The sequence below is a fragment of the Balearica regulorum genome, chromosome 6 (genome assembly GCF_011004875.1).
Source record: "Balearica regulorum gibbericeps isolate bBalReg1 chromosome 6, bBalReg1.pri, whole genome shotgun sequence".
Taxonomy (NCBI): domain Eukaryota; kingdom Metazoa; phylum Chordata; class Aves; order Gruiformes; family Gruidae; genus Balearica; species Balearica regulorum.
Window position 1 is genome coordinate 11,822,540 of NC_046189.1, and position 12,791 is coordinate 11,835,330.

The 12,791-nt window shown below is 42.2% G+C and overlaps 1 protein-coding gene across 2 annotated transcripts in view; it reads left to right on the forward strand.

Moving 5' to 3' along the window:
* The first annotated feature begins 4,443 nt into the window (after nt 1–4,443).
* Nucleotides 4,444–12,791, forward strand: part of COQ10B (coenzyme Q10B) — a 15,262-nt gene continuing 6,914 nt past the window's right edge. Inside the window, exons 1-3 of one of the 2 annotated variants that reach the window (XM_075756245.1) lie at nt 4,444–4,579; nt 9,618–9,764; nt 11,220–11,412. In XM_075756245.1, coding sequence (XP_075612360.1) covers nt 4,569–4,579; nt 9,618–9,764; nt 11,220–11,412 — 351 coding nt within the window. In that variant the 5' untranslated portion in view covers nt 4,444–4,568. Of the gene's footprint in view, nt 4,580–6,013; nt 6,172–9,617; nt 9,765–11,219; nt 11,413–12,791 lie in introns of those variants that run through there. The other variant, XM_075756244.1, reaches the window with a different exon arrangement.

Genomic DNA, 12,791 nt, shown 5'->3' on the forward strand with positions numbered 1-12,791 from the left:
ACTGTTTCCCAAAAACTTGCTTGTCACAGATACTGCTTTCTTGCTGAGGGTTGGTCCCACTGGAATTTGCACACTCCCCTGTGTTTGCCAAATTGCTTGACCTTTGTTTCATCTTATCGGGGCAGCTGGCCCAGTAGGGACAGATGAACTGCTAGATACCAGAATAAAGCATATATACGTATATTTGCCACAAGATGGGGGCACAACTGGATGACAGCACTTCAGGCAGACCAAGTCTGTTCAATATTTTAGTAAGTGCTTGAAAGAGCAAATGGAAGCTGTGTTTCTAAAATTGGCACATGACACCAAACTGGCCAAAACTGCCAGCAGGTGGAAGAAGGAATTCAGAATAATCTTATATTGATCCACATAAGAAAAAATCTGAGATCAAGGAGGTGAACTTTAATAACAAAAAGCAAAAAATACTACATAATGGAATTTGAGATCAAGTATATGAATTCAAAATAGCCAAATAATCAGAAAGTGATCACATGTGGACAGCAAATCAAAGCTAATTGTCTATCAGTAGCAACATGCTGCTGCAGAAGAAGTAAATTTAATTCTAGGCCATGAAAAGTGGCATTGCATATAAAACCTGGAATCATGTCACTTTACTTGGCACAGTGAAAGCCACTGATGGAGTACGTGGTGATGGAGTTCATTTTGGGACTCTGCAGTTCAACAGAGACATGTACAAATTCAACATAGTCGAGAAGAGAGCCAGAGGAATGATCAGAGGTTTATGAAACATGACCTAGGTGGGAATGTAAACAGAAATTGGTTAGCTGTTCTGCAATGACTGTCCTTATGCAGCTTCCACATTTCATTTGGAAACTGAACTTTTTTCCCAGTTCTATTTTATATATATACACACATGTATTTCTATCAAAATATATACATATTTCAACATCACTGTCTACAGTATATATCATAACTGAATGGGATTGATTGTGTCCACATGCAAAGCCCTGGAAACTCTCCCTTATAGTCGTGTTGTGAATGAGCTAATTTTTTATTCTCTCAACTTTAGTAGTAGTAAACGCAAACCGAAGTAAAACACCAAAGCTGACCGCACAACCTAAGTTCAAAGTCCATGATTGCTTAATCATACAACACATTAATGATATTTCATAACACTGTAATATATAATCTTATACAGCTATTTACTATCATGCAGAGTTTTATTCTACAACCACGCAGTTTTAATCTCAGAAGCCTTTGCAACAAGCAAAGTTGAGTCAACTTCAGAACTTCTGATAAGGTAAAATGTATAAATTATTTGCAAAAAGGACGGTAAATGCATGATGACAAAACTCATCTTCACTACTCGCTAATCATTCCCCTTATGAAAGCTGGTAGTTCACATTCTGGCTTTTTGAGAATTGTCTTAAAGAAAATAAAGCCAAGGTTTGTGTGTGTGTGTGTGTGAATATGTATATTTGATTGATCTATCAATCTATACATCTGTCTGCTTTGTATTGCTTAGCTTGCAGAAGTTTGCTGAAGTTCTGCTTGTAATATTTTACATAACTACATGTATTCAAATGGTCCTAAGAGCGACTGTCATTTAAAGGTGCAGAGGGTCATCTGGTTCTTTTCTTAGTGTTATTAAACTCATGTTCTGCATTTCCAGAAAGATGCACTTGCACCTACTCATAGGCCACAAAAGGAGATATTTACTGAGCTGCCCAGGGACATGTGAGGGTAAGGTCGAGGCAGAGAGTAATTCCCTACTGCAAGAATTTAATGCATGTAACTATTTTAAGTAAATGTCACATGCTCGGGTTCACTATGAAGATCAATTTGCAGTAACTTTCTCTTGTTTCTTCAGCCTGACTTCCAACTTATGTTAGGCAGAACAGTTGGAATATTGCATTTCCTCTGTCATTAAACAGAACTGAGCTCAGGGGTTGCGATCCCAAGGAACATTTTTAAATAGTAGTTCTGGAGTATGCCATTTCCTGCAGAAGAGGGAGTTCTGTGTTGTGAGGGGAACCGTGCTATGATGAAGCACTGTAACGTGCTTGTGTCTCTTCCTCCCTCCCCTGCCAAATTCTGTGTGCTGCTCCAGGTTCTTTAATTTGTGTCTGCCCGTCAAAGCCCTGAATCCCAATCTATATACTTTTGCCTCCTGAGCGGTATCTCTATCACATAGCTTCCACAGGATAGGGACAAGGTAGTACCTTAGTGGTTTACCAGTCCTATTTTGCCTGCTGAAGTTCCCATCCCCTTCCCCACATACACATTATGTACATACACTTCAGGGAGATTCTTGTATGGATTGGAAAGAGATTGGATTTAAGAGACCATAAGTTTTGCAGATCTGGAAGCATACCTAAGTTACAGACCTATGAAGTCCTGCCTTACGTAAGAGATTCAGGTCCAATTTCATGGCCAGCTTAAGCTATCACTAGCTGGCACTGCTGCTAAAAGAAGTATCCAGCCACTTTGCCTGTCCTTGATTGACCCCGTCTATTGTGCCAGTAGAAGTTTCTGGCACTGGTTCATTCAAAGAAGCCATGCTTCTGACTACACCCTCCTGATGATTCTTCCAAAAAGAACTTTTTATTTGTATTCAGTCTTTTTTTTTTTTCCCCCCACACCCAATGCTATAAAGATTTGGACAATGATCTGACATTATGCAAAAAGCCACAAACCTGGTCTAAACTCCCAGTCCTTCGATTCCCCCCAGGTCTGTGCTTAGCTTCATGTGCCAGGGACAGTTTACTGACATTTATGTGTCTATTAAAGATAAGAGCAAAAATCCTTAACTCTCAGAGAGGAAATATTTAACAGCAGCAGCCATGTTTCAGCTCCACAGAAACTTAATTAAAGTTTCTCACACAATATGAGCAAGAAAAAAATAGCATGAAATAAAATCTCTTCCAGTCTCATTTTTGCTTCTGATGTCAAGAGCTAGTAAGGTAGAAAGGATCCTTTTTCCCACTGAAAAGCTAAAAAACCCACACTTTGGATTATAAACTTTGGAGAGGTTTGAATGAGGGCTGCTTTGTGTTTTGCAGCCCGGTATATACGTGCGTAAACGGAAGACAAACCACCCCCCCCCCCCCCCGCCTTTGTCTGTCACTGCTGGTAAGGACAGGCTGAGGAACACAAAGGAGGGAGGGCATGGGGCAGTCATGTGCTGCAGTACTGTGGGCTCCCCTGAGGGAGTCTGAGGATGCTTTTGTAGATTTTATCTCAAGAGGAACCAGGCATCGGGCTCTCAGGAGGCATGCCTCACAGCTGGCACAGCAGCCCAGGGCTGCCAGGGGAGGGCAGTTGGGTAGGGACTGCACCAGCCCCGTGGAGAAGCAGAAGACACGGCCTTCCTCAGTAGCGATCCTCCTCCAGCCCGTGAGATGCTGAGGCCGGTGTCTAGGTGTGGTTTAGTGCTGATTGTGTTCCTCCTTAGCAGTTAAATCAATACGGCCTGCATTGCTTTGGAAGTGGGACAGGGTACGAACAGAGCAGCTGGATTTCAAAACTGGCTATAAGTGAGTATGCACTCGGGTTTCAACCTTTTTTGGATTTACAGGCCCACCAAAATCATATGAAGGTGTAACGAGTCTAACAGGTTTACAGCCAAATACGTTAATTCTTGCTATGCTAGAAACACCCAGTTCACTGGTGCTATATGAAATAAAAGAAAATTATCTTGATTTTATATTGTAGCCTGATCAATCCACTTAAGCGTGAAATGGTAAATCTGCCCTTAATTCCTAGCTGCATCATTTGCAGATCATGTAACTAGCAACTTAATCATCACCCTTGCTTATAGATCATCCTTCCCAGCCTAAATGTGATTGTGAGAGTTTTTGCGATATTTCAATGGCAAGTATTATTCAAAACTCATTTATAAATAGGAATACAATGGGTTTATTTTTGCTTTGCTCAGCATATCTTTGGCTGCCAAAGGAACACACTAAACTACCTGCCCTATTCAGTCATGTATAGGAACACAGCTGAACGTATTGTCTAAAAAATAGTCTACTTTTAAACGGATACATGCTTGCCACATCTAACATTGACTCTGTCTCTCTGTCCACTTAAAAGGGTCCTTAAAATTCTGAAATGTTTTTAAAATAGTATAAACCTCATAATTAGATTTAAGCTGAACCTTTTCTCGTGATGGTGGTATTACAAAAATAGCATTTACAAAAAAATAAAATTTATCTTTGGTCATACAGCATGGTTCTTTCTGGTGTATCAGAAATGTATCTCTCTGGTGTTAAATATTAATTTGGGCCACTCTTCCTGTCAAAGTTAGTAAATGCAAATCTCTTTTCCAACAGCAGATTATCAAGCAAGGTCTAAGGACTGTTATTTCTGAGCCTACCAAGGAAAAAAAATAAAGGAAAAAACCTCAGAGTTCCCTCAGACATCGATCATCTTGTGCTTCTCAACACTTGATCCTTCAGTTACTCTAAATGCTAAAAGACCTCAAACTCTCTAAGAGAGGTAATTCCTGATCCACGGAAGCAAGCTAGAACAACAGATACAGAACACCTTCCCATGGCAAACACAGAATCCAGCAATAAGAGCAGCTCTGATGGAAGCGGCAAAACATGCACATGAGGTTGGTAACAAGGATTGGAGGCAGGGGATGGGCAGGCTAGCATTGGGGCTTTTTTTTTTTTTTGTATTTTTGGCTTTGCTGTTTGTTTTTCACCTGCACTGGAGAGTACAGGTTTTCATACATTTCTGTTTTTCATCAAGTTCAATATGAAGAACATGCTATGGGACAGCCTATCTGAAAACCACCATACCGTGATGTGATTAAGAGCTGCTCCAGTTAGTTTCAATTATCCAAATTGGTGATGATCTTGCTTAATAATGACAGGTTTTGCTAATGGCAAGGACACTAGGATAATTATAAAGACTTTTCTGAAGAGATGTATATGTGGATTTGCATAGTTGAACTGTTATTTTGTTCAGAAATCTCCGTTTCCATGCATTCAACTGCTTTAACTAAAATACAGACACAATATATCCAAGCTGTTTACCTGCTAGTGTGATACAGCCCAGATATATGCTCAAGTTAAGAACCTGTAAATACAATGAAGTCTAAGTATTATGTCTCAGTTCAAGAGTAGAACAGCCCACCAGGAACTAAATTTTAAAAAGGACTATTTTATGGAAATAGATTTTGCAGATTTAAATAGCTGGCGTAACAGCCGATGTTACATGTATATGAAACATATGCTGAGAGAAACGATATTTAAACAATAGTTCATCAATCGCAGGACAGTTGTAAAATGCACTTTTGCAGAGGGAGGCTGTACTTGAAAGGTGAATTGTGAGAAAGCGTACGGAAGGAGTTTTTTGCTTCGCTGTGTAGTAAAACGATGCCCTGTTACTATAGGCGGGTCTGTGGAGGTACTAGTAAGCTTTAACGACGTTGATTATTCTAAACTTCAGGCCAAGCACCAGATTGCGACACAGCCGCTTGAGCAGCCCCCCGCTGAGGGGAGGCGAGGCGAGGCGCGGGATGAGCGGGTGCCCCGCAGGGAGCGGGAGGACCGACCGCCCGCGGCGCCAAGGGGCCTTTCCAGGCCACCCCTCACCGCGGGGGCCTCTGACCCGGCTGCTCCGCGAGCTCCTTCCGCCGCGGAGGCTGCGCTCCCGCGGAGGGACCGGGCCGGGGAGGGCTTGCTGCTGCTGCTGCCGCTGCCGCCGCCGCCCCTAGCGGAGCCGCTCCCGCTCCTCGGAGCGGTCCGTCGCACGATACCGCCCGTCTCCCTGGTCACGCGCTCTGCGGGACGGGGCGGGGCCGGGCCGAGCCACCCGCTGCCGCTGCCGCCGCCGCCGCCGCACCGGGGGGTACTTGCGCGCACAAGCCCAATTATAGCCGTGCGCGGGGCTCGCGCGCCGCCGGGCCAATCAGGCGAAGGGGCTCTCCCCCTCCCGCCAGCGCCAGCCCGAGCTGTCTCGTGACTGCGGGCGCCCCCCCCGCCCAGCGGCGGGCCGGCCCCCGAGCGGCGATAGGCGGTTGGGCAGTGCCGCGGGGGGGGCGCGGCTTTCCGCCGGCCGCCGTTAGGCAGCGCGCGGAGGCGGGCGGGGCAGCCGGCGAGGAGCGGGGCTCGAGATGGCGCGGAGCGGCCGGGCGCTCGGCAAGGCGCTGGCCGGCGGGCTCGCCGCCGCCCCACCGCCGCGCACGGCCGCTGTCAGGTACGCGGGGCGAGGCGAGGCGGAGCGACCGTGGGGGTGACGGCCAGGGCCCCGCCGCGGCTCCTCCCACCGCCGCCGCCGCCGCGGGTGGCATGCCGTGCCGGGGCCCCGCCGCCGCACCGCTCCTCGGCGCGCCCGGCCGTCCCGGTTCTCCTCAGCCCGCCGAGAGGCCCCGCTTGTAGCCCCGGAGCGCCGCGGCCAGGGCTGGGGCCGGCGGCGGGGTGGGGCCGCCTGAGGCGCGCCGTCCCTCAGTGTGCTCCGGAGCGAACGCTCCCGGGCGCCCTGCGGCCCGCGGGGCGGTGCTGGGCGAGCCCCTGCCGGTGAGCCCCGCCCGGGGGAGCGCGGCGCTGCCCGGTGCTGCCCCGCGGAGAAGCTGGTGGCTTTGGAGAAAGGGAGAGGGAAGGTATGCCGGGTCCCCTGCGTCCCGCGGGGGCGGCTGAGGTGCCCTCAGCTTCGGTAGCTCTTGGCGCCTTTCAACGCGGCCAATGTGGATGGAAGAACGAACGATTTTCAGATTATAAACTTGCCTCTTCTTTGCTTGAGCCAGCTGCATAACTTTGAGGGACCCATAAAAGAAATGAAAAGCTGAGTAAACTGCCCAGATGTTTTCTACTTCAGAGAAGCAACAAGTTCCTTATCCCCTGATCACATGTAAGGCTGGCTGGAACAGCTTCAAAAACAAAATATGCTTTGGGAGAAGAGATGATTTTGTAACTGGAAGAAAAAGAACAAGTGATGAGAGTGTAATTTGAAAATCTTAAAAGAGGAGGGGAAAAGGTTCACCTGTTATTACTGTTATGGCAGCGCTGCTATGTTTCTTCGATAAATACAAAGTCTTACTGTCATCATAAAATAGTGAAAAAGTGGAATAGATATTGGTTCATGATGCCAAATTTCAAGCAGTCATTTGACATAGTTGTTACTGTGCAGTGGTATAATCTGTCATCCATCTTACTTGGACCACATTTCTTACTGTATATCCTTTGTGTTTTTATATTTAAGATGTATTTGCAGTATTAAAATAGTTCAATCCTATTAAACAAAATTGCTATTCTAAAAACTAATCTATTAGAGTCCTGAACTGAGGGCAGTATCAATTACTGGGAAGGGTGTTTAGTGTAAGGAAACTCATTAAGTAACTCGTTGCAAACTAAGTTTGAAAATATTTCTAGTGTAAGCTGCAAGAATCTTGGCAGCTGGTTTTAAGCAAGTGCAAGCTGAATCCAGAACAGTGCTGTATTATTTGTAGCCTTGAAACTGGGTATGCTTTCACAGCTTGCAGTTGACATTGGTGTACATTCTGTACCTGTTGTCAACTCGGCAGACCCCTTTCTGTGCTGAGTAGCAGACTTCAAGGACTCAGGTGCTAACTTAGTCTCCTGTGCTTATTCAGACTGAGATGCTAATGAGGACACTGGTTGGTAACACTTGTTTCTTGGGATGTGAACAGCTGTTGAGGAAGAATTTGAATGAGATCAACTAATGTCTCGCAGACCATAAAATGGCCATCATGTATCACTAACCTTATGGAAGTAAGAGTTGGGGTAACAGTAAACTCAATTGCCCTGGCATGCCCTTACCATTAATATCAGTCTTTATAGTCAGAAGTTTGAGATCCCTTTTTTAAAAAATATGTTAATTTGTGGCTATTAAAAATAATCACTGACTATACATCACTTAGGCATGTATGCCATACACCAGTAAATGCTTCCTTCTCAGCTCATGGAAGTCAGATGATACTGTGACCAGTGCCCAAATCTTTAGAGAGAAAGCAACAAGTGGCAGGAATTGAATGAACGGCAGTAAGAGCAGCGTGAGCAGATATGGTTGTATTACTGTCAGAGGATAAATACAGAGGTGGTAGGTGGGTCTGAATTCTAGCATGGACTTGGTTTTTCTTTTGTGACCTTGATCAGGTTCACAAAAACATGTGTGACAGCCCATTGAAATCCATGCTTTTGTGATTTCCTGAAGAGGTATGCTTTCCTGAACTGGGACTGAACCCTGGACATTCTCACAGCATCTGTTTTTCTCCAGATAAAATTGGGAGAGAGAGGAAGCCTCACCATGTCTGTTAGCATTATAACCTCGCGTTCCTTGAATGGCAATATAATTGTCTTACAGCAGCTAAAAGATTATTTGTAGAGATTGTTTTTCAGCCTTATAGCTGAAACAAGTCTAAATAAGACTGTATGAAACAATATACTAGCATAGCATTACAGTAAAAAGCAAACCAAGAGAAGAAATCTGGCAACTTGTTTCAACTGTGTACTATATGTAACCCCAGATGGAGAAAGTCATTTAAATTAGCTGTCCAGAATGATGTCTGGTCCAAACAGTTGAACACTTTCTATGAATCTGGTTGAAGCAGCTACAACCTTCCTGGCACTCTTCCAGCATTTCTGTCAAAGCAATGTTTTTCCTTAAGTCTTGTCCAGTCTGTGTGGAAGAAAAACCCAGATTATGTCCACATCCCTTGAGATACAGTTGCAAACGTTTACAGAGCTTGTTGTCTAAAGACTTCTAAAGTCAACCTATTCTTTAATTTCAACACCGTACTGCTGTCCCATCTTAAGTAATTCCTTTTCAACTGCAGTGGTTACAATCTGTATTGTCAGTCATCTTGGTTAGTATCACAGTTGCTTGTTTCTTTAAAAAGTCTGTACGGATTGTTTCTAATCAGCTGATAGTAATGATTATTTTCCTCTAAACTCAATACCAATTTTTTTATTTGCCTGTCTCCTAATACAGTGAGGATATAAGTTAACATGGTCAGTTCTGGGTTATTATTGTGTTTCCTTATCATTCAAAGTTATGTTGATTTTTTAAAGAACATGGAACACACAGGTGCACTAGCATTTTTAAAGGTAATTTAAGGGGTTTTTTTTGTGAAAACATTGGGTCCAAGGTTTTGCATGATAGTTTCTGAAGGAAATTTTGAAAGCTGGGTAAGCAATGCACTTTCTGAAAGGACTTTCAAATGGAAACTGTCCTTTTAAGAGAAGGAGGGCAGCAGAGGGATTATGGCAGAGTTCAACTTTGTATCTCTAAGTGGAACCTTCTCCTCTTTGCATACTCCAAAAGGGTAAAGTATTGCAGACTATGCCTGGATTTTGCTATTGAGACCTGTTCTGCAAATGAAGTGCATATGAGGCTTGTACATGAAACTCAGGCTGCCATGAAGCTGATATTTAATGGGGACCTTTGTATTTTACTCTGCCAGTTACTTTTCTCGTGACTGGGGGCTATTTTTAGTTTCTCCCAAGGGGAAAAAAAAACAAACCCACTCTTACATTTTTAACAGTTTGTATACTGTTACAAGCCTTTGTTTTTCCATCTGAATCTGACATTTTCTGGAATGTTACACAACAGATTGTCTCACCTGAATGTGCTGTTATTTATTTTGCTGATATGAAACACATCTAAAAGCATTTTCACTGTTTCAGGCACTTGGCTTCTTGTGGTATTCTGATGACCAGAATTTCTCCCTTGCAAGTACCTGTATTGAGCCATACTTTTTCGAGAACTTTCTTCAAAATCGCTGCTCCACTAGTAAATAAAAGAAAAGAATATTCTGAAAGAAGAATTATAGGGTTTGTATAGAAGTGTGGAAAGAGACTTTATATGTTTATGAATTTTGTGTTTGCTGTGATTAATCCGAAACACTAGAAGTTCAAAGACTGAGCATCCCTAGGACACATGCCCCTATGACTCTGCTCAATTGGAGAGTAAGAAGGAATTTTTACTTTCAGAATTTGTAGTCATCAATTTCTAGTCTGAAATTGAGTATTAAAAAAACCATAGGAACCCAAAACCATTGCCCCATAAAAAGAAAAAAACAGAAATAACCCTTCTATTCCATGACAAAACAAAAACAACACTGAAAGGGAAGAATACCCTATTAATTTAATCTGGTGAAATGGGAATAAACCAAGAGGTATGAAAACTCTCCATTTGTTCCATTCTGTGCTAATGTTTGCACTTAATTATGTTATACTTCTCACTTCTTGAGATTTTTTCTCTTTCTTTAAAAGGAGGAAAATAACTAGTTGTGTGATGAAGAAACTTAGGCACATAGAAAAAGATTTTGAAGTCATGTTTGTCTTAAAGCTAGTGCGAAAATTCCAGTTAATTTAATGAGACGAGGATCTGCCCCCAGTCTCTAGTCCACAATAGAATGAACTGTTTATTAGCATAATTTTTTGACTGTGCTTAACATTCATTTATGTGATAGTTCTTGAACTGCAACAGATTTTGCATAGTCACATTAAAAGAGTCTTTATCCAAGAGTACTCACTGTTGAGCAGTTTAGCATATGCTTCATTTTAAACACAGATGGAAGTAAGCATGTGCTTCAATTCTTTTCCAAGTCAGAACTAAAAATTAAAAACAATAGCTATGTAATACTTTGCCACATTTCAGTAGAATTGAATAAAATGTTGCCATCATATTCCTTCATATGATTTCAATATCCCGCCTGAGCAGGGGGGGTTGGACAAGATGACCTCCAGAGGTCCTTTCCACCCTCAGCTGTTCTGTGATGCTGTGATGTTTTTCCATTGCATATATTTAATTAAGCTTTTTTTATTTGGGCTAAAATAAGGAAAGTAGTGTTCCTCTATTTAAACATTATGAAATAAAGTACTTTGGTTTTGATACACTTTTTGTGGGTAGCCATGAAGTATAGAGTCTTCATGTGGAATGTCTAAGATTTACCTAAATGAAGATACAGCTGTGCTGGAAAAACTATTTTTCTATTTGAAATGTATGCATATTTGCCTGATATTGTAGAAGGTAGCAAGCACCAGGTTCACTGTTCACTAACTTTACTGCTAGATGTTGTGTGGTGTTTTGCATCTTTATGCAAAGGCTTTTACCAGTTTATTTTTTTTTTCCTTTTTAATTTCCAAAAACAGTGGTAGTGTTTTCAGGTGACTGTATGTTCACCTTCCAAACTGCCTATGCCATTTATATCATCTTTGAAACTTTTTAATACTGAATTTGAAGTTATAATGCCTTGTAAGTAATGTTCATATTTCTGTTCCCAGGTATTCTATGCAGGAAATGTATGAAGTTGTTGCTGTTGTGGAGAATTACAAACTATTTGTTCCTTGGTGTAAAAAGTCAGATATATTATCGAAGCGCTCTGGATATTGCAAAGCACAGCTAGAAATAGGATTCCCTCCTATAGTGGAGAGGTATACATCGGTTGTTACCTTAGTGAGACCACATTTAGTTAAGGTAACTTTTTTTTTCTTAGCTGTAACTTTCCATAAATTCTGTTTGTTGAAATTCAAATAATTCACTCGTACTTAAAAATGAAAATTGATGCTGGAAGTGGCTCAAAACCTAAGTCTTTAAACAAGAGCAACACAAGTTAACTAGAGAGAATTTAAATGCACCTATAAAACATAAGCTGACAAATGGCGGCAGGGGGAAAGAGGGAATTGCCTTTTAATTTCCTTTTGCTGGAGAAATGCAGCCATTAAGGAAGGTATACCATTTTTGGTTTTGTTATTTTGTCCAATCCTCTCTAAATTCAAAATTAATACTGACTTAAAAATTATCTTTGACCACTGTAGCTTCTGACGCCATAGCAAAATTGGTATCTGTCATTACTTCTGACAATTTTAACTAGCTAATTAGAAGTTTTAAGTAGGATCTGCTGAAGAGCTTGTTATTCAGTGTATTGATGAGAGGATAGAGTGGATTTAAAGTCCATTTTTTCAGAATTAATTTGTTCTGAAGAAGAAGCAGTTGTATTTCTCCTCCCTTCAGCTTTTCAAGAGCAATAATTAAAAGAAAAATATCAAAGGAGAAATTTTAAGTGACATCTGGATCTTTTAACTAGTTTGCCTTATGTTCAAATCTGCTCTGGTTAGGATCAGTTCTGAATGGATTCCTTACAGCAAAACTGCCTCTCCCTTCATATGGCAGATCTTGACTATTTTTTGGAATAACTAGTGGAATTACAACAGTTGATTGCTGTTCAAGATCGTTGTTTGGATATCCTATTTCACTATTCTTTTATAGGCTGCCTCTTAAGAGGCACTGCTCAAACAGAAACTGGGTTTCTTAAGTACAGGGGAGACATGAACTGGAAAAGGAATATGCAAAGTACCTTTAATCAAGGTACTTACTGATTCTGGAAAGAAAAAAAAATCTTTCTCCCTTAAGAAAGTTGAACAGTTACAATGGAAAATCTGCATTTTACATGCTGACTGCTCTCCCTTTCTACTCTTCCCTGACAAGGTTGCCTTTTTCCTCCTTTCACATAGCTATCAGACTGGCTTACCAACTCTTTTTACCTCTAATTCACTCAAAAGAGGATTTCTTGTCTCAGAAGAGATCATGAAAGTGGCGAGGAGAACAGTTTCTTTAGACTTCCTCCTCCTAGACTTATTAGCATCTTCCCTGCTGGGATTATTTTTCCTAGAAATTTACATTATGTTCATATAACTGTAGGAGCATTTCTAGAGAAGTGACTGTGTGTTTGGAGTACTTCACTGTCCTCAGAAATAACTCTAAGCAAAGGCAGTTTGCAAGCTGGTCTCGCATAGCGGGCTACTGGTGGTGACAAAATGAGCACAGATTTGTTGCTTACGGCAGCAGCGCTTAAG